General features: G+C 38.5%; 1 protein-coding gene across 1 annotated transcript; it reads right to left on the bottom strand.

Annotated features, from left to right (window-relative positions):
• Positions 1–334: 334 nt before the first annotated feature.
• Positions 335–21684, bottom strand: MTMR6 (myotubularin related protein 6). Its single transcript, XM_057399606.1, has 14 exons — positions 21570–21684; positions 16730–16846; positions 14671–14833; positions 13837–13994; positions 13153–13281; positions 11776–11910; positions 10442–10574; positions 6094–6203; positions 5152–5277; positions 4479–4528; positions 3475–3675; positions 2656–2790; positions 2451–2577; positions 335–767 (listed from the first exon to the last, which is right to left on the bottom strand). Exons 1-14 carry the CDS (start codon positions 21591–21593, stop codon positions 507–509), a joined length of 1869 nt encoding a protein of 622 aa, XP_057255589.1. The 5' UTR covers positions 21594–21684; the 3' UTR covers positions 335–506.
• Between the last annotated feature and the right edge of the window lie 1419 nt (positions 21685–23103).

The following is a 23103-nucleotide window of genomic DNA, read 5'->3' as shown; positions in this document are numbered from 1 at the left end:
ATTGATCTGACAGGTTTAAGGCCGACTATTTACGATTTGAAATATACCATACTTTCCCATGGCACTTAATACGATGAATGTTAGTACTGGGAGACATTAAACAAGGGTATACATACTTATGTTATACACGATATATACATGTAGCTTCATTTCCTAAAATAGAAAGTTCAAGTTTATTTGCCCAAATAAAATCAATTTGTGAAAGACCACCTGTGTTTTCCTATATTGAATAAAGTAATATTACTATTTTAATCAATTTAGTGCAAACTGACTTAAGTCCAAAGACATACTATTCCTGGATTTTTAGTCACTACTTACCGACTGCCCCCATCTTTTCCTGAAAAGAACAGCAAACATGTGACAACTGGCATGTTGTTCTAGTCTATGTTAACAAAACTTGTTGATATACAAATCATGTTTTGGTCATGCAGCAGAGACCCATCCTCAAAATAATCCATCTCTTAATTCAAACAGTCTAAGAAGAGGAGCACAGTGCTGGATTTTAATTAGCAGGTCATTCTGGCCACGCCATACTCCAAGCTGACAACAGCAGGCTCAGCTTTTGAGAACTCTGCCACGAATTCACTGTAGCGATTGTCTGCTGTGTTGCTGCCCTCTATAGTTCTTACAGCATCATTCACAGGGATCAGTGGCTGCTCCTTCTTGAAGCCTGGAGGGGTCTTCAGTGCCGTGGGTGCAGGATGAGCAGGCTGCTGGTGTTCCTTCATAAGGACTGCATCTGGCTGCCCATTTCTCTGCTTTATTTTCTGAAATACAGAGAATAGTTACTAACAGTGAGCATGACTGATAATACTTAGAAATGTAACAGTATTATTAAATGTTAGGCCACTGGATAACACATTTTTCCCCCCAGTTTACAGCAGATACTGTGAACACTGTAAGCTTAAGATTTGCAAACTAAGCAGAAGGCAGAAAGGTTGCCTGTCAATGTCCACAGAAAGGAACAGGTTCTTCCAGGCTTGCCCTTGTTTGGCTTACCATCAAGATGGGTATACTTTCTGGAGTACAGGCAGATGAAGATAGGATTTGGTATTATTAGTAAGCAAGCAGCTGACAGCAGATCACAAGACTCTTGAAGACAAAAGAGCGGTTTCACACCTAAGCCCTTATATCCTTCCCAATAAAACTTCAGAAAACTTTTCTTTTAGATCTGAAAAATGCCAGTACAGTTTGTCCAAATGAAGGAATACATCAAAAGATGAAAATTAGAAAGCAGCACTGCAGGAAAGGACCTATTCTGCAAGCACTGAGCAAAAGAAGAGGAAACATTTCGATTAAGGGTTTGGGGTTTTGTGGTGGGGTTTTCTTGGGTTGTTTTTTTTTTTTTCCTCCAATCAAACAATCTCATCCAGTAACTTGAACTAGTTAACTGAACTGATTTTTTTTGTTGACATGTTTGTGCCCTATTAGAACTGAGACTGAGCCCAGAAGACTGGTGTTTCTTGGCATCCAATTTTTTGAATGTTTTGAAACAGGAGTAGGAAAGCCTACATTGAGAGCTCAAACAACAACTACATCTCTTCATCACTCAGGTGAGAAATGTGGGGTCAGGTGAAGGTAACACTTTGGAACAGAGTTATAGAAAATTCAGAACTGAGACTTTACATCGTGCTTATCCTTCAGCTCGCTTCATCTTGGGTTTTCATCTTGCTGCTTCAATTGTGTAAAAACTTAAATATACAATTAACATTTGAAACAAAGTGACCTACATTCATTTCATTACAGTAGGATCAGTTCAATAAAAATCTTTCCTCCTAGAAAATCTGTACTTCCCTCTTTCCACCCCTTCCCCAACACAGCATACAGGAGTTGTGTTACCACTTCTAGCTACAACAAATTAAAACTCGTAACTAGGAAACTTTCGTATTTCTTAAAAAGTGTTACTGTGAAGTTTCAACACCTTAACTGACTACAGCAAAGTATCAATTAAAAGCCATATTATCAAAGTATCAAATAAAAGCCAATTAAGTCATACTAAGGGGAGATACGCTGTTCTACCTATATACCTATATACGCTGTTCTACCTGTATACCCATATATAGATATGTTTCTACCTAGTAGAAATCATTTCTAGACATCTGATCTCTGCCCTCAGAAAAGGATTACAACGTACATGCCCCATAATTAGTGACTTATAAGAGCATGCACTGCATATGAATTTAAAAGAAGGACAATACTTACTGCTTCCATTTTAGTAGCTATAATGGAAATAAAATATTTTCAGTGTCTGTGGTTTAGCAACACAGCTACATTGGCTGCATAGTCTGGCATTCATCAGAGTCATACGGTGAAAGTCGAAGTCAACACTACATAGAATAAGTGCTAGGCCATGCAGTAGTGACATTCATGTGAAAGCTAGCAGCATTATTATAGTGTGCAAGTGTAAATTTTAAGTCACAAGTACACACACTTATTTTTTTAATACTTACAGCTTCCAGTTCTTTAATGTCTTCTTCCAGTTGTTTATTTTGTTCACTCATATTCATTATAATATTGAACACAGATTGCCTGGGATGCATACTTCGATCAAACTGATGGTACATATTTCTCCAAAACCTGCACAAAGCGGACAGTTTTAACTGCACAGGATAAAGACAAATTGAAGAAGTGATACTGTATATAATTCAAACTTACTTAAAATTGAATGATACTGTATTTGGCTCCAAAAGAGTTAGTTCTGGAGAAAAGTCTGGATTATACAGAGGATTCTGATATTTCTTCTGTTCTTCCAGAAGGAATGGCCACAAGGAATAAGTCTTCTCCTTTAATCTTAAAGCAAGGAAAGATCAAAGTCAAAACTTTTATTGCAAGCAAAAAACAAAAGCTGTACAGCTCAGCATAATAAAATCAATGTTTTTAAATTTACCAGAAATACTTATAAATCCCGAATTAAAAACTCTCAGTAAAATCAATTTCTTCCTGGCCTATCCTAATGTTTGCTAGAACCGTCAGTATTGATGTAATTGGGTGCTAATGCTTATGCTGTGCAAGTTTTGCGATAAATCCTTTAAAGTGCAGTTTGAAACAAAGATGAACTGATGTAAACTTTACAGAAGTTTTCCAGCTGAAAGCATTAGGAGACATCCTATTAATACTTCTAACTGACAATAATTAGTTTTGAGCAGGCAAGAATTTTAAGGTTACCTAAGAATAGACTGGGGCAGGGAATGAAGTGATACTTCTAAACTTAAGCTTACTTTTGGGTGGTAGGAGCAGAATAAGCCTTAATTTCCCTATGAAAAAAATACACTTGGGATTTTTCCCCAGAATTAGAAAGACCGTCTTCAGTGTGCAAAGGCATAAGAAGCACTGCTGTTCCCTAATGCAGATCAACATCATTTTCAGTACTACCAATCCTGCCATTATTTCTATTCAGAGCCTAAAATGAAGAATATTCACAGGAGTTCTTAGCTGCCAGAATAAATAAGATGCGTTACAATAACATCTGCTTACTTTAGTTCTTCTCGCTCTTTTTGGCAGTTTCCAATGAAGTTGCCAAACTGACATGAATGGACATGCTCATGGATCTGAAGGAGGAAAGCTTCATTGTACTCAAAGGCTTGTGGAAACTGCTCAGTCAGATTCCACACACTTTCTAGAAACTGGGTGAACACTGGCGAGATCTCTTTTGGATCACCATCCAGCTGAGAACACCTGAAAAAAAGATCCCATAAACAGATTAAACCCAGTTTAAGTTTAAAATCAAAAAAGTCTTAGTTGCACTTATTTTAAAAGTGACAGCATATTAATTTGACACTAGCTTTGGTTTGGATACTAAGCACCTAACTTTGAGAACTGGGACGATTTTTGAATAGAAATAAGTTTATATTTAACCTTTTTTCTGACTTGTAAGTAATCACACATCTGTATTCAGTACAGAACAGCAACATAAGACAGTTAAGCTCCTTTGTGTCTATTACTTCCATAGTCATATTTGGAGTGCATTAGCTAAAAGCAAATTAATAAGCAGTAAATAGCAGCAATGCTATTGTCATAGCTTATGATAGGCAGATCAAGAGAAAAACATACAGGACTTCTAAAGGTAGGCTTCATCATTGAAAGCAAGAATAAATGTACACTCATTTTTAAAGATATCAATGGTATTTTATATTACCTAAATAGCTAGGATGTAGCTTTAAATTGATTTTGCATATGTGAAGACCTAGCTGCAGTCATCAACATGCAAGAGTGAGGCATCAGTAGCACTAGACATACGTCTATAATATAAATCTATTATCTAGTAGGTATTTAAATAAATAACAATACATGAAGCGTGCTGTCTACTGAAAATAGCTTACTCATTGCAAGATTTCTAGCAACACTGCAGCAGTTTAACATCCACAATTTGTCTTTTTTTTCTTATTTTTTTAAGAATACTTAGTTAAGTTCAGTGTGGTTTAATCTATTTTTAATTATTAAAAAAAAATACATTTTACAGTATTGGAAGAGTGAACTACCTGTCAGAGAACTTGTGCCCAAAAGAAATCCAGTCTTTCTCTATCAAGACCTAGAGGGTAAAAACCAAAACAAAACAAAAGGAAACAGTTAGTTCCAATCAACACATGGAACTACCTTTATGTACTTTCAGGACTTCCCAAAACACCATATATTACCGCTGCAGAATACTGTCGATTTTCCTACTCTAAAATTCAGAATAATTCTTCCAAAAATATTCTTCCTCTCTATAGAAAGATGAAGAAATGTAGATTGCTTAAAGATTTTCTCTTCTCTGTTACTGGGGGAGCTTTCATTTTTAGATTGTAATACTGTTGATCTGGGGACAAATGACAAAAGCACAGAGGTGCTATAACTTAGTAGATGTACTATCTCACTTAAGCACTTTGGAATCCTTATGTCATAGGTAAGGAGGTTTTTTTGGAGGCAAAAGACAATCATTGCAACATTTCTGCAGGGTGCCTGAAGCAACACACTATCTGCATTTCAGTTTTCTTGATTTTAAATAAATGCTTCTTCCCACGGGCAAAAGTATTTCTAAAAGAAAGATTTATCAGTATACTGCGAATCCAAAAAAAGCATCCGTAGGTTTACACTGCTTCCTTTCTTACTCAAATATCTTATTACATCCTTTATTTACCAAGGAACAAATCAACAATGCAGAAACTTGCTTACCATGAATCCTTTGATTGTTCTGTAATAGGAATCTAGCAAGAGAGCTCCAAGAGAACAAACTTGGGAAGTCCTGTCCCAGCCATCTGAGCAGTGCACTAACACACTTGCGCTCTCAACTGCTATTGCCTGAAAGACACAGTTGTTTCTTAGTGAATGTTCTATTCCAGGCAGTAGTCAAAATTTAGTCAATAAATACAATAGCTACATTTATCCCAAACTCACAGCACAGACCATTTTATTTTACAAAACCAGAAAAATGTTTATTATGAGGAAAGGATTTGACACTATCAGAAAGCTAGGAATTTTTCTCCATGGAAGTGTAGAAAAACCCTTATAAAGAAAAGAAATTCCACTACCACCTTTGCACAAGGTAACAAGAACATCTACAGTGATTCCAAGTTTTCTTTCCACCCCTTATAAAACTGAGCTCATAAACCCCTGAGTAATGCAAAGTAAGAAAGAAGTGTACTACATATTTCAGACTAAACACGTTAAAAACCCCAGAACACCACACGTCGTTGACGATACCCACTTGTTCATCAAAATACACAAAAGTTAACGGCTAGGAAATATTTTGGAGGGTCACCTTCAGGGCAATTGTCCACTTTGAACTAAAGTAACTCCTGTTGCTCCATCTACCTCCAAACTGGCTACAACTTTCATAAATACCTAAATGCGCCAGGCAACGTAAGAATCACTTCATCTCCCAGTAAGGTGACCAAAGAGCATTAAGAAAGTAAATACCCCAAAACATCAGCTGGCATATTCAACATTTCAAATCAAACCCACTTAAAATAGTGTATCAATGTATTTATATAGTAAGCACCTACCTCCAAAAAGGTCAGTTGCAGAATTTTACACTGTACAAATTACAATTTTACACTATACTTGCCGGGTGGCAAGTCAACCTCCTATCAAACAAAGCAGCAGCATGCAAGTTACCTTGACTAGGAAGACGGCAGCATCCAACACAGCTTTGATGTGACGCAGCCATCCAGAACTTTCCAAACCAGACAAAAAGTCATTGACTGACAAACCCTTTGTGCCACTGACTGAAAGAAGCCAAGAGTTAGAAAGCCATAAACAGTTACAGCTACCTATAACCTGCAATGGAGAAAATAAAAATTGTATGTTGTTTCTAATGCCCCATGTTGTAAACTGATTAGAAATCTTCCAGGAAAACACCATTAAATGTTTTTTAACACTCTTAACAAATGTTTTTTTAACACTTTCAACAAATGTTTTTTGAGTCTGTAGATCTACACTAACTATAAATAACAAGAGTAAGATTTTTGTGTCTTTTTGACAAAGTAATATTTAAAGTAAATACACTGGTTAACCCCAACAGGGAGCTTTACCCTTGCCTCACCACACAAGGTAAGGGTAAGGCAAGAGAAATGCCAAAAGCTTTCCAGAAATACTGAAAAATTACAACTATTAGAAGGAAGTAGCTGCATCCAGACAAGTTCAGAGTAATCAGACTGCCAGAGCTTCATCACCTTCTCTACTCTGCTGAGGAGAATAAAGCAAATGCACTATAAGGACATGGCGATGAACTGAAAACCACCCAGATTTTCTATCTCCAGTTCTGATATACTATAATTCTGACTGATCTCTAGCATGTTTTCTTAGCAAACTTTGATTCTATAACAGTAATACCACTTGAGAGGGCAGGGAAGAACTCAAAGAAAAGGTGACTTCCAGCATAGCAGCAGGAGGTGTAAACTTGAAAGTTTCAAACATGGACACAACTCACAAAAAAGAAAGATTATCTTCTTATTATATGATACTGAGTAGCAACTCACAAAGTTACATTACTGTCAAAACATGACAAACTTCTGGCAATGATAAAAGAAATACTTGCTGGCTAACATAACTTTAGCTACATGCAATTCTAAAAGAAGATATTCAAGCTTGCCATCTACATCACTACCTGCCCCTGCCACAGTAGAAGCCTGCTTTCTACCAAGCTTAACAGTTGGACTTGATTTAAATGTCTTTTTCCAACTGAAACAATTCTCCAATTCTAAGGTAGTGGGGCCCAAATTGAAATAAAAAGGCTCTGTAGCCAAAAGTTATCAGTGGGGATATTCAGACAGCAGCTGCAAAATAATCTTTATCTCCGACTACAGGAGCAAGTGAATCAGCAGAGAAAGTGGAGAACAAAATTCACCAAGTCATTCTGTGACACAATTTCATGTTCAGTCAAATCCCCTAATCTAATGAAGGCTATAACCTCTCAAACCACTGCCTCCTGGACCTTTCCTGCACTACACGGTTCTCAGCTTTCAGCCATGAAAGCTTTGGTATGCTCCCCATTGCTCAGAAGAGCCGTAGTGCCAATTGCTGTTGAATGCTACAACAAAGGCTCCCAAGTAAGCATTCCAGCACCTTTTCTAAAGTCCTTGGATCTTTGTCATCTACAAAAACTATCTATCAAACCATAGCACAATGAGGTAACAAAACATCAAGAAACCCTGGCAGACAACCAAATTTTAAATGTTAGTCTTTAAATATCAGTAAAAGCAGCAAAACCTATGTTAGTTTTCCCTAGTCTTTGAAAGAGACGGCATCATCAGGCAAGTGTGCTTCTGACAGGTCTAGCACATGGAGGAAATCAGAGAACGATTTGATCCATTCAGATAGCTCACACTCTCTGTACACCGGTGGTTCCGTACATTTGTTCCATCACAGTAGTACACAAACAGGTACACAACTCCATGGTAAAGATAATGAAAATATTCACGTATGTAAATTCAAACATCTGCATGGAAGGGATTGGACAGATAAGGCAATGCCAACCCCTACATTCTGTACCTTGTAGTTTAAAGCACAAGGTTTTAGCTGGAAAATAAACAGGCTTCCAGCCCTGTTTGTTTTCACCCAGACACTGCTGTCAAAATCTGCTTTCATCAGAATTTTAAGCTGGGTAAAAATATTTCAACACTAGCATTTCCCCATTCTAGCTAGACTTCTGTATTTTTATAAACCAAGGCAGAGATAAGAACACACGTGGTGTCCAAAGAATTACTTTCCATTTCTGAGTTAACAGACATTTTTATACTTGTTAGTGATGAAACAAAGAAACTGCACTGACACTTTTGATATTTAAAATGCTGGGGAGGGGGGGACCCAACACACACCTCTCCAGTCCCTTGTGGTCCCTAAAAGATTGAAATATGATTTATGGTACTACTAAGATCTTTAGCTACTTCAAAATAACTATCATTTAAGACAGTTTTGGCTATATGGATCCTATCATAGACACATGCCCTGCATTCATCTGAGACCCAAAATCTCAATGTTCCATTGCTTGATTGTCCTTAACATACTACTAGCTATGCCTCATGCAGCAGTTCAAGAGGTGACTAGAACCTGCAGACTGAAGTACAGTGGGTCAGAAGCAGAGTTTGTTTTTAACAAATGAAAAAACCCTGAACAACTCCATACAGACACTCTACACAACCCTCAGAAAAACCCTCTTGGTTAACACACTCAACACTTGGTTGACACTTGGTTAACATCATCAAAATAAACTCGGCAAACCACAGCAGCTGTTATTGACCCTCAAATATTTCCTGCAAAACCACTGGTTTTTGACAGACAAAACCTTTTTGCTTACCAAAGTTCAATTTTCTCTGATACATAATACTATATTTTTGAATATATGAAATCTAGACTTTAATACCACATTCAAAAATTTAGTCTATGTGAGAAGAAGGACTTCTGGGTGTTGGCTGATGAGAAACTTAACATGAGTCAGCAGTGTGTACTCAAAGCCCAGAAAGCCAACCGTATCCTGGGCTGCATCAAAAGGAGCGTGACCAGCAGGTCAAAGGAGGTGATCCTGCCCCTCTACTCTGCTCTCTTGAGACCTCACTTGGAGTACTGTGTGCAGTTCTGGTGTCCTCAACATAAAAAGGACACGGAACTGTTGAAACAAGTCCAGAGGAGGGCCACAAGGATGATCAAGGGGCTTGAGCACCTGCCCTATGAAGATGGGCTTAGAAAGTTGGGGCTGCTCACCCCGGAGAAGAGAAGGCTGCGTAGAGACCTCATAGCAGCCTTCCAGTATCTGAAGGGGGCCTATAGGGATGCTGCAAAGGGACTCCTTATTACAGACTGTAGTGGCAGGACAAGCAGTAATGAGTTAACACTTAAACAGGGGAAGTTTAGACTGGATATAAGGAAGAAGAACTTTACTGTGAGGGTGGTGAGGCACTGGAACAGGTTGCCCAAGGAAGTTGTGAATCTCTGTTGCGAAGCTGCCATCTCTGGCAGTGTTCAAGATCAGGTTAGACAGAGCCTTGGGCAACATGGCTTAGCTCGAGGTGGGGGCTTGGAACATGGCAGGGGCTTGGAACTGGTGACCTTAAGGTCTTTTCCAAATCTAACTATTATATGATTCTATGATTTTTCCACTGCTGTTGTACAGATGCCCATCAGGGGAGCAGAGTCATCATGTCCACACTGACACACTACTTAAGAATACTTTTGTTAAGGATCTTGTATTCAGTGCAATAAAAATCAGCTGAATCAAAGAATAGACTGTAAATCCCCCTAGCATGCTTCATGGTGTACTCCCATTACAAAATTTTGTTGGGAAGGATTATGTCTTACATATTGATTGTAAATGTAATTGTTCAATTCTGAGGGCTAATCAGGCAAATAGACAAAGCTGAAGAGCAGGACACATGCTGAAAAATAAATAACAGCAGTTTGTTATAAATAAAACTGAGGACGGTCCTGGTTACAACGGCTGTTGAACTAACAGGGTCATTGGCATCACATTCCTAATTTGAGAACATTCAGTTCAACACGTCTGGGGAAGCTAGAAGTTAAAAAGAGATCTTCCTCATTTTGAATTATGAATCATTTTCATAGCATTTCCTTCCTGATCAGTCCAGTGATGGCATATTTCTACAAGGGTCTGAGAAATAAGTTATTGCATATGTCTTCTTCTTTGACCCGAAGGATACTTTCTACTACTAGACTGGCATTCAGCAAAATTCTAGTGAATTATACAGACTGAAGTAGAACTGTGTTCATTTACCCCAAAACCTGATCTGAAGATCAACTACAGATATTACTCACAATTTTGTTTAAAACTGAGTTTACTTAACCTCAGTTTAAGGTAATTCATTACCACAGATCCCAGCAAACTGGTACTACACAAAGCTGGAATAAAATATAGGAATATCAATAAAGTTTGGTTAAGCTATTATTAAAAACTTGAGAAAAATATTTATCATGTTTTCATATACACTGTTATAGCACAGTTAGAGCATACCTTCCAAAAGTTTCTGTAAGCTGGATCTCATTACATGAATATTTTCAATGCCAACAAACTGGAACCTAATGTTAGAGTAGTTGTCTTCATTCTCATAGCCCTTCCCAGCAGCTCTGTTTGCCATTGCATTAAGCTTAAAAGAGCAAAATAAAAATATTGAAAAACATCACTTGAAACAAAAAAAAACTCTTGAATTAAGAAAACAAAGTCATACAATTTCAATGGAAAACACTGGGAAAAGAAACACACAAGAGCACATATGATAAGCAGAATCCAATTAATTAAAGGTTTGTGGCAAATCAACTTGACAGCATTCAAGTGTAAGAAAGGCATAGTATATAAAAAGTCAGTCCACCTTTAGAGTTGACATATCTGAATAATGCATTCAATGATTTCCTATTCTCTCCTCTGTATTTCCACTAGTAAAACTTTACTTATTTCCGAGCAAAACCACTATGAAACAATTAACCTAAAAAGGAAAGCCCCAGACTTAATCAAATGTGCTTTCCAGGCATCCTAAAAATATTGGCTTTAGAGGTAAGAAGCTAATAAGTTGCTGCAGCTATAAAAATTACAATTATAAAAAACAACAGCTGGCTCAGTTTCAGTCTGTCAGCCTGATTTAATGCTGAAAAATAAGTGCAGATCCTACAGTGCAGGATTTTCACTTTAGATACTTGTTTTCCAGATATGTTTTTCCTGCATTCAGAGATCTGAGTGAAATGAATACTAATTTAAAAGCAGATGATTCTACAGAGTGAAAGTTACCCCACATTCCAACTCAAGGCAAAACCCCCCCAACATAATTCGGTTTAATCAGATAGTGACAAAGTATGATGGTGAGGCACTGAAACAGGCTGTCCAGAGAAGCTGTGGCTGCCCCATCCCTGGCAGAGTTCAAGGCCAGATTGGACGGAGCCTTGAGCAACCCAGTCTAGTAGGTGTCCCTGCCCATGGCAGGGGATTTGGAACTAGATGATCATTAAGGTCCCTTTTAACCCAAACCAGTCTATGATTCTATGATGACCTCAGAATGCTACACAAGAACTTCCCCTATGTCTTCCTTAATTACATTTAGCATATTTTTAAATATACCACTTCAGAAGTTTACCAGCATATTCAGTGAATTCTAGTGTAATCCTGAAAGGGCTTCAACTTCTTTAAGAAAAAAAGTAATTAAATACGTGACTAATGAAGCTTGACTTTACCTTTAAAGAACATTTTTGCCCATGATAGAGTCCTACTTAACTAATTTTTTCAGAATTGCACTGTATCCCTGTACTCTAATGTTCAGGAAGGCAGGCAAGTCTGTAGAGCCTCGAGTATGTGTGTACCTTTGGTCTGGTGTCCATGACGTACATGTAGCGATTTGAAGGATTCGCTTTACTGATGGCTTGCAACATGTGCTCATCTTCCAGGCACCTGGCACTGAAACCTGAGAGAGGTTGACTGCATCTGCAAATTGCAGCCTAGCACACAAAACAAAGATCAAATTAATACCTGTAGTTGAAATGCTTTGCATCCTTCTAGAAAGACACTGAAACAAGTTGTTTCATTCGGCAGGTAACAGGATTAAACTAAAAAAAAAGTTTAGGTGTTCTTTTTTTAAACACATCACTTGCAGACCTTCACACACAGTACCTGCAACTTAAAAACTTTATCAAAACTTTTTTTCAGGCTCATCCACATCGGCAAGTACCAGTTTATTTATACTTCCCTCAAGTATAAAAGTTCAAAAAAGTATAGGCCAGAAAAAATACACTTTCTGAAAGCAAGCTGCTGTCTTGGTATTATATAAATTATGGGTTTACTACTGCAAATACAATTTTATTATTGCAAGTACAATCCGTTATCATCTAATGTAATTTTCATCATGTCATTTTCAATAATATATTGCATTTCTTAAGGCACTAGGTACCTCTTACAAATAACTATTATCTTCAAATGCACCCAGTAGCTTAGCTCTCATCCATCAAATTCTTCAACTTAGTAGGGCGACAATCCTTCTCTCCCTTCAAAGATAACGCCCCTAGCGAAGACAGGGCAGATGCTGCTTCACAACACTCTACCAAACCTTGCAAAATCTTATTTCTCATCCTCTAGTTCTTGCAAATTGCTCAAACAAACAAGCAAACAAAAAAACCCCACAACACAGAAACCAAACCAAACCAAAAAACAACAACCCCCCAAAAAATACACCACCAAACCAGTGCTATTGTTTTGGTGGGGGTTTTTTGTGAATTTTTTTTTTGTTGTTGTTTTGCTGTTGGGGTTTTTCCTGTTATTGTGGGGGGTTTGGTTTTTTGTTGTTGGTTTTTTTGGGGGGGGTGTTTTTTGTTGTTTTTTGTTGTTGTTGTTGTTTTGGGGTTTTCCTGGTAGGGGGAGGGAGGAGTATTTGATCTAACAGATTTTATTTTTAATATATCAAAGAAGACAGATAACTTGACAAAAAGCTATTTTCATTTATCTTAAGGTCAGCCTCTGAAAACTTTAAGATATTCAACTGATTACTTAAGGATTTCTTTTAACCTGGCTTAGCTTAATTCAAGAGCCTGTTAGACACTACTAGCATCAGCTGTATTTAAGGTTATCATGAGTTATACCATTCTCATACATGTCACTGTACTTACCCCTTTGCCCATCCTGAACTACTGACAAATATTGAGAAATACTCTTCAGTACATTTGTATTAAGAGGAACATACACCATACCTCTTTATTTTTATGGTAATATGACAAAACTGGGAACCTTCCTTTGCTTCTGAACTTGGAGCTACCAACAATTATGGGCTTGCTTGCAGTTCTGGGAACATAAAGTTCTCTAGGATAGGTTTCACAAATCTGAAAGAGAGACACACAAACAGAATTTTATGTACAAGGCAAAGCCTATACTAGTATATGCAATTTGAGGGATGGTAGGTGAAATAAGGCAAAGGTTAAACACTAACATGTTTCTCTATGTATACAGAAACAGCTCAGAAGAGGAGACAAGCCACAGATAAAGTAGTACAAATTGGTAGCCAAGTTATACAGTTAAGCACTGCTATACTTGCACTCACTTCTCAAGAATTCCACTTCAGCAGAAATGCTATGACTTTGTTTCAAATAAAATATTGAAATTATTTCCCTCATTTTTAGCATTTGCAGACTATAAAACAGAATGAAAATTAATCTGGGAATTGGCTGCACCACCACAGCCACTGTCTCCCACAGCCAACACTGCAAATGCTCAAGCAGAATCCTTCTTAGTTAAGAGGTAACAATGCTGCAGAGCACCAGACTTTCTTCAAACAGGTAATCATACTCATAGTATTAGATTGCTTTCTACAGGACTAGAGTCAGAGGAAAGAGCAGAAACAAATGCAAAGCAAAACACATTTCCATTACAGCACTCACCTTATAATCACGATTTGCATCAGACAACTGCCAGTTTGTGTTTGGCACTCCCATTCTCTTATATTCTTCTGCTAGATCAATAAGTTGCCAGCCTTTGACTTGCTCAGATTCATTTTGTTTTGGATTATAAGAGAACGCATACAGATCTTCATATTTTGCTAAAAGGTAAAGAATAAGACTATGTAATGAGTTGTCCCCAGAAAGGTCTGAGTGGAGAAAGGCAGCACAGTTGGCACGTCTTGAAGTTGCCCAAACTGCAGAGAAAGTTTCAGCCTTCAAGATTCTCAGAAGCAAGACTAAATAGATACTTGACACTCTTGATATATTTATCATACAGTTAACTGACACAATTATATATACTTAGTTAGAGGCAGGTTATGAAAGCTTTCTTGAGTGTGCATGACCTGTTTCAGCAGGAACATTTCTAATTCCGTAAGGGCAAAGCAAAGGTCACAAAAAGAAAACTGACAAAATTAAGGCAATGGGCAGAATTATTAGAAGACTTCATCAGCATTTTATCTATGGAGCACACCAATTAAGAGACTATATGCATTTACAGTCACAATTTTAGGAATAACACTAGAAAGGCAAAACAACACAGGAATCTCACATTCTCTTAGTAAAGACCAGTGACCTACAAGAGCCAGACAACACATCTTCTGAATTCATATGGAAATGAATGCTTAACCGTTAAAATTCCTCTACATACCAAACCCATTTATTGACTTTTACGTAATGCACATAAAAAATAAAATATTAAGAGCCACAGATTTACCACCACCACCTTGTTATTCAGGCGTATACTGCAAAGTCTTTTACAGTTAGAAGTATTACCTGTTCTTGACAGCTGAAGCAAAGAGTTATAAATGTCATGACAGTCTCTTTCCCTGGGAACGACAAAGTGAACTATCCTGAAGTTCTTGCACTGGATGACAAGGGGGCAGCCAGAAGTAGTCAAGGGAAGTTTTTCCACCACAGCAATGTGATGATGTAGTATCTGCAGCATACAAAACCTCAGTGTTAGCACACTGATGAAAAATGAGAACAGCATACGTACTGTTTACAAGAACAGATGTAAGACACATTAAGCAATGTTGAATATGGACTTTGACTAACTTTGTCAATCATTTAGTTATAAAAAGAAATAAATTTAGAAGAAGAAATCCAAGACTGGCATTTTGGTCAGGATATCATAAGTTTTCAAAAAACAGTTATTCTCTCACTTCATATTCTGAAGTGCTACCTAATGTTTATAAGGAATAATAAATTCCTTCTAAATCCAAAAGGAAGAATTAAAGCTCCACTGTGGCTACTCCTCTGTAACTTTGTTAACTGACCAGCTTACTTCTAATTAGGCAGGACCCAAACAGGATGCTTTTTTATTTTAAGGATCTACAGGAACATATTTCAGAATTTTCAGGCAAAACAGAACTAGTCAGGAAAAGCAATTAAAAGTATAAGATACAGAAGATGAAGATTTTAGAATGCTAGTATTCAACATCTACAGAATGAACAGGAGATAAGAAAAACATCTGTACTACCCATTGTGTTATGTAGACATGAGTTTCTCAGCTAATTTTTGCCTTCCAACCACTTTATAGAAGACTGTCAGTAATGGATATACAAAAGCCCTTGATAGATTTATCTTTGTGGCAAATTTACATAACACTTAGGAAACTAACAACTGTTCAATCATGGGAAGAAAGCCACAGATACATTACCTCAACTGAACAAGATGTTCTTGTAGAATTTTAATTGCCTCACTGAAACAATCATCTTCTCTTAAATACTGATCAGATAGGCATCTGAAATGCCAAATATGCATTTACAAAGAAACTATACCTTGAAGACATTATCGTAATTATACTTGGTACTTGCATTATCATCACAGAAATGCAATACTCTGAATGCAGGTGCAATTTCCCCAAAATGAAACCTTTTAACATAGTGCACAGGGAGACACAAATAATACTTCTGAATCATGTTCTCCCCAGTACCCATTTTGCCTGAAAGGATACAATTTGGTTTATATAAAATTGTACATTGTACCCAAGAACAAATCGGAGAAAAATAACTTCTTGAAAGCACCATGAGGCACCTAGTTGGACAACCAGGATACAGGATGAAGGGTAAACTAGAAAAATACACCTACAGGAAAAAAATTAACCACACCCAGGGAAATGAGATTTCATCCTGAAGGATGACAGGCACTCATTTGGCCAGATAGCTGAGCTACGGCGAAAGCCAGACCTTGATGTCCACATGCGTGCCATTAGGGCCCTGAACAGAAAAGCTAATGGGAATTACTGTACTAGCCAACTTTGATGGTACAACATCGGCATGGGTCACCAAGAAGCTGAAGCCCCTTCTGCATTATTTTATTCCAGAAATGATGACTTGGGAAGAAAATGCTGCTCGCCACTCAAAAAAGGACATGGGATCTTCAGTATTTCACAAAAGCCTAGATCTTTTGATTTTTCTGTCTCATTTAACTTAGGCAGGCTCTAAATACAAAGTAAATTAACACATAAATTTTAAACCTGATGCTGAAACTACCTATCAGTTTCCCACTCCCGCCTCTAAATTGTGGTGCAAGTCAGTTATTCAAAGAAAACCACCACACATTCAGGAATACAAATGAAGGCTAAGGAAGAAATTACAGCAGCTTGAGAAGTGAACATTTTCAACAATACCCAATTTCAACTGCAGCAATGTCATGCAAGAGTACAATCTGTAAATCATTAACTTATCATGATATCATGAACAAGGGGAGTGTGGGGAATAACTTAGAACTTTGATGAACATTTCAGTAAACAAATTTAACCTTAGATCAGGAAACACAAATGCAGCTGGAGAATCTCAGCTTCTGAGGTGCAACATTCATCATCCTTACCCATGTCTCTCTCTGGCTTGAATCTATGAATAACAGATGAGTTGCTGTAAGGTATAGAGTTCCCGTCAGTGACTTATTGCTTGTGCTAAACCTATCTAGTAATTTCACTTGCTCGACCTGTAAGGACAAAAAAAAAAAAAAAAGGAGGGGGAGCAAAAGTTAATTTTGGTGTGGTTTTTTTTGCACGAAGCAAAATAGTAACTGCAAAAAGGTCTGTCAGTAGAAAACAACAGAAAGCATAACACAGCATACATACAAATATTCAGGCTAAACTATTAAGAACACAATAGTGGTCACACAAGCTTTGAGAAGACTGACTAGCTACAATATCCTGTTTCAGTACAAAAGTGAATAATGAAGGCACAACGCTAGACTCTGAATACTTATTCCATGTACATAACTACCATGGTTATTTACTAGTAAAACAGACCAAGATATCAATCTTTTTTTAAATAATTAAGAACATTAATAAGCTTTTAGACTCCTTCCCCAAAACAGCAAACACACACACACTAACAATTTCCTGTTATTGAGATGCCAGTACTGAATAAATCAATAGCTCATCTCAGTAACATGCTTCATTGGCTCTCTGCAGTCTCAAAGCCATAAAAATTATGTCCCTCCTGACTTCAGTTTTAGGTATCTACTGTCTTTTATATCATCCCCAACTTTAAAAATCTCGATCATCATAACCTTGCCTCAGTCAAAAATAAAATACTATTGGAATACTAATAATTTTAATAATCTCCTAGAAATCCAAGGACTGCCATTTGGAGTTTCAAACTTGAGTCTTGCAAGGGCAAATTTCTCCTCCTGGTATTCCATCACCATTGTTATCTCAATCCTATAGAAAACAATTCAAAATAAAGTGATTTCTAGATAGCCTGCATTTTATCTGCTGCTTATAACTTCACAGGCTCCACAGTTTGCTTAATTTGAAGAAAACATTACATGATTATCTACGTGCAAAAACAGGAAAGGAGCATGGCTTATCTCCACACATTCCTCAATTTCTTGGCAGTACTGTGCCATTAATGCCCAGTTAAAGCTCTTTTGCTTGAGGCTGGCTGTTGCTGACATTAAATGAGTGATAGAACTCAAAAAAACTTACACACCAGCAAGACCAGCACTCAGATGAGGTGACTAAGACAGCTCATATCTACTGTGCTGATGTTAAGCCGCTTGTAATTCACATATACAAACTTATTTATCTACTAAAAGCACATATAATTACACAAAATTGCCTTACCAATTCTGGTATTTTTTACAATCTAGCAAGGCCTGATTTTGTGTCTGAAAGTTAGAAAAGCCACTTAATGCATACAAAACAATGTAGGAAACACAAACATCAACTAAAATCCAGCGATACTAGGATACTCTAGGTTTCAATTTAGAAAGCAAAAATAAATACTTGGAAGATACATGCATCAGTACCTCAAAATACATTATGCTGTAACCAGCAAGGTTACATTGCCCAGATACAGAGCAGCATAAATCAGTTTATCACAGCCAAAACAGAATTCTATTTTGGACAGTTCGGCAGCAGTAACTGCTCAGGTACCTGTCACTGCACCTCCTCAGCAAATTGAGACGTGCACAGAAACTGCTCGTTTTGTTTCTGTAACACAACCCACAAAATCCAAGCATGTGAAGTTCCATTCTCCTCCATGTAACAAGGCAGCTATTCTGAAAGCTGTATTTCTATGTTAGATAAGGACAGGCATTAGTGCTCCAGCTTCCTCTTACATAGGTGAAATCTTCAAGAATCTTTAAACACCACCAAAATGTAATTCAGATTCAGCCTCCACAGATTACATGTTCATGTAAACTTTGCCCAGACCAGCTTTAACAGGTGTTCAGCTAGACAGACACTTTCTTTTTATTGTAAAGTTTGGCAAATCCTTAGTTACAGAAAAACATGCCAGCCATCAGTTCAGAGAATGAGTTCACAAGATTAAGAAACTGAAGACTGCTACTGAGTTTTAGCACATCTGCAAACAAACATTTTTAGTCACAACTGACATCTGACAGCAGCTAGCAATAACAAATTCATGAGTTTCTAAACCAGTAAGAATTTGAACAACTACCTCAATAATACAGAGCACTTACAGTGAATGAGTCACTGAACAGTTTATTGGGATTAAGAGTTACAGACCAAAGGCAAAAAAACCAAGGAAATGTTTCAATATAGGATACAAGTTAGAACAGAAAGGAAGGCTGAAACTATACTTCTGAAGTCTTGCATCAAAAAAGCTGAAGAGTTAAATTAGAACAATTAATCCAAGACAAAACAATTATAGTATGTTATTTGAGGATTCTTTTACTCAACATTCACTGAAATTAAAATGCATTTTCCCTTACCCATTTAAGTCTCAGTCTTGCAAACATAAGTTTGGGATTTAGCAGTCAAGCTAAGCAAAACTTTTCCTCCTCAATAGAAGACCCATCAGTATTTTAACTAAAACAGGTTTGATTTCAAACATAAATCTAGACTTGACTGAAGAAATTAGAGTCTTTTCTACCTTGCTTTGCTTTAAGGTATTTTTAGGGACACTTCAGTTTTAAAGCTTCATTGCAAAACCACAATATTCTTATTTGTAATTTCACTACCATATATTGTGAACTGGCTTTCATCATTTGTTGCTATTCAAGTATAAATTTCTCAGACAGAAGTTATTACGATGTTGATCTCATTTCTTTATTCAACATAAATCTGTTGGACAGTTTAATTTCGCAAGCCGTAAACTGTATTTCAGAGAGCTGTGCAGACAGTTTCAGGACAATTCTAGCTTCAACATTTCCAGCAAACTGAAGTTTGAGGAAGAATAAAACCTATTTCATCACATTCTCTAAGGGATGACAACTTCCCTGGACAGCAGCTAATTTGTGCCAGACTGTACTGTTATTTCAAGCTTATTTCATTATTACCTTAATAAAACAAACAGAAAAAAAAAAACCAAAAAATGTTAAGTGTTGTCAGATTAGAAAAAGTAAATGTGTCTCAATGAGATCCAACTTGAGCCTACACATGCACTGAAGTTTTAAGGCCCACAGTGCAGGCTGTACTTCAGTTTTCTTACTTCCTATAACTGTAAAGCTTCGAATTACTACCATCTAGCATATATGCTTTTTAATCCACCTGGATATTAAATAAACTAACAGATACAAAAAGCTAAGCAAGCATCACAATTATCACCAAATCCTCATGCTATTTCTAGCCAGGAATTTGATACTTTTAGAACAGATTATTTTTTTAATGAATTATAAAAATACTTGCTTCAAGCAGTAAGTTTTGTATAAGCTGCTTTTAGAGCTTGTTTCTCTCTCCAGTTATATTGCTACAAAAAGTATTTTTTCCCCAGCAGGGAACCAACAACCTGCAGAAAGACTGATCTACAAATAGAAAGAATTCAGTGACCTGTACCTTTCCAGGCTCAGTTTCAAGTTTTAAACTTACACAGGCACTCAAGTCATCAAAAGACTTTAGCTTTAGTCTATTTTTTATCCTGAAGTTAGCTATTGACTGCCACATTAAGCTCCTAAACAAGGAGTTTCAGGTTTGCAAGTAAATAGGCTGACAAAAAAAACTTATCTCCAATCTGTGATCTTGGTGCAAGATTATTTCATCCAGTAATCTAGTGTACTAGGTGTCACGTGTCACTAAGAGCAGCTTCATCAGAGACCTCCTTTTTCACATACACACATACAAATATATATGAAAAATAAAAACTACTCACATTTCACATAAAAATAAGGTATTAATAGAAAATATTGTTTCTTTATATAATTACTGGTTAAAGGACAACTATTTACAGCTGAAATATGACCACTCCTTTTCTTCACACACCTATAAATCTCATTTAAAGTCAAGTCTGCCAGGTTAGGGAACTAATCACTTGACAGTTTCCAGAACCCGACAGAGAGGCAGTCTTTTTAGCAGCCCTCCCAGTAAGGGCTGATGAGCAAGATGGGAAAGATACTGCTAGAAAAGTAATTCTATAAAAGCTAGGACATTTAAAAAAATATTTATTTACAGAAAGAACGAGCTTTTTTACATCTTCAATACAGATGAAAAACAAACTAACAAACTAAAAATAGGAAAAAAGGCACAGAGAAGCCTATAGTGCCAACTGCGGCTTAGCTAATGTTTTTGAATAGCCTAACACATTGCTCGCATACTGATAGCCTGCGTTCCTAACAACACACACCACAGCCTTTAAATGGAAGAAAAAAAAAAAAGAAAACAATGTTGTTGTCACAGCCTATTTGCCTCCAGAGCTAGGAAAAGCGGCATGGAACCGCATCCAGAATACAAAAGCCAACTGCAGCCGTCTCCAGATGGCTGCTGGTGCTTCCACACCCCTGTTACACCAGGAGGACTTTTATCGCCTTCCTGTCATTTAGGGCACGGTTCACTCTGCAGGGCCACACCGGGGAGGCACGCACAGAGCCCCTCCCGGGAGCTCTCACACACACCTTCCAGCCCCGTGAGGAGGGACAGCCGGAGGAGCCTCCAAGAAGGCAGGTGCCCGGAGCCCCGAGGCAGCAGCACCCCGGTGCCAGCTGTTCTCAGGATACCCCCACAAGCATGGACCGCCCCGGAGCCACTCGCGGGAAGACACCAGCTACAAAATGGAAGGCGGCGGACAACAACGCCCTCACCCACAGCTGACAGCTGCGGTGCAGGGGCTCGCCGGGCCGAACAGGCCCTCCCCACCCCACAGCTACTTGCGCAGCGCCGACGACAACGACAACACCACCACCACCACCACCACCACCACCACCACCACCACCACCACCACCGTGCTCGCAGCCGACAGAGAGGCCGAGGCAGAGGTACCTTGGTGGTGCGGATGTGCTCCATAGCAGCACCACTTCCCTGCAGCCGCCACCAGCCGCAGCACCGCCGGCCAGGTGCGGCCGTCACCCAGGAACGCTTCCGGGGCGGAGCCGGGCCGTGCTGACTGCCTGCAGCGCCCCCTCGCGGCGCATGGGGGGCACAACGTCTCCGCGGACAGCGTGCATGCGCGGTACCGCCAGCCTGCCCGCAGTGAGGCAGGAGGCGTGTGCGCAGGGGCAGGCGTTGCCTGGTTAATCCAGGCCTCCATTCGTGACACGTAGAGTTTCAGAGTCTCGTGAATGAAGAAATTCCCGGAAGACTGTCGTTCTTGTAGTATCATAGAGGGTTGAGGTAGGAAGGAACCTCTGGAAGTACCTAGTCCAACCCCTATGTGTAAATAGGGCCACTCAGAGCCTGTACCATGCTTAGGTGGGTTTTTACTGTTGCCAAGGATGGATCTTTCTGGGCAAACTATAAAGTTCAGTTGCTCTCACAGAACAAAAGAAGTGTTTCCTGATGTTCACATAGACCTTTCTGTGTTTCAGTTTGTGCCCACTGCCTCTGGTCCTGTCACTGGGCACCACTGGGAAGACTCTGGCTCTATGTACTTTGTGCCCTCTGGTCAGGTAGTCAAAGATATTGATAAGATCCCCCTCAGCCTGGTCAGTTTCATTCCCATTTGACTGAGAGCATCTCATCCCAGCAATGCAATAAGAGAAGACATAACATATGGTCTAATACAGGTATGACTCCCATCAGACAGGAACACATCCACCAATTCTTTACTGATTTGAGTGGATTGCATCCCCCCCTATTCCAACAACTGCTGTGGTAGCAAGTTCCAAAGGCCAGGTCTTTGGCCATTGATGATAGGGTATAACAGTGACATCAGCCCCTGTATCAATCAATACAGACAGCTTAATTGTTTGATTATGACAACCCCTTATAGAGATCTGGTCTTCGGGTTTGTGCTTTGCTATGTCTAAAGCAAATAAAATTTGTGGTATTCCAATGGAACCCCAGCCGTGATTTCCTCTAATTTTCTGCCCTACCTGAGGGACTTTTGCCTCAAATGGGATTAATTGAGCTATTTTTAAATTTTCGTGGATATTGACTGGGGGAGTATGTGTTTGCACCATGATCCCAATATTTCCAGTATAGTGAACGTCAATTACACTGCGTAACACAAAGAATCGTTTTCTTGATGTTGATGAATGTCCCAGTAGCAAAACACATAACCCATGACGAAGGGGCCCATCTAATTTAGATGGAATGCAATGAACAGAGGTATCTATTATGGTAAAATCTATTGCTGTTGCCAAGTCCACTCTGGCACTCCCTGCAGTGGCGGAGGGGATGCGGTCCAGACACCCTGATTTTGTGTCATCGCGTGGGGCAGTGTCGCGCTCACATTCAAGTTTCCCAACAGGGTTCCATCCTTTTTAACCTTTGAATGACATTCAACTGTCTTGTGGCCAAATTTGTCACATCCAGGACATTTGTCTGCAAAACCTGAAACACCACTTGGGAGGGG

The sequence above is a fragment of the Pezoporus wallicus genome, unplaced genomic scaffold (genome assembly GCF_028554395.1).
Source record: "Pezoporus wallicus isolate ANWC-B61680 ecotype Strahan unplaced genomic scaffold, APGP_CSIRO_Pwel_v1 scaffold_6446, whole genome shotgun sequence".
NCBI classification, from domain to species: domain Eukaryota; kingdom Metazoa; phylum Chordata; class Aves; order Psittaciformes; family Psittacidae; genus Pezoporus; species Pezoporus wallicus.
The sequence above is the reverse complement of the archived record's forward strand: the minus strand, read 5'-3'. Positions and strand labels throughout refer to the sequence as shown.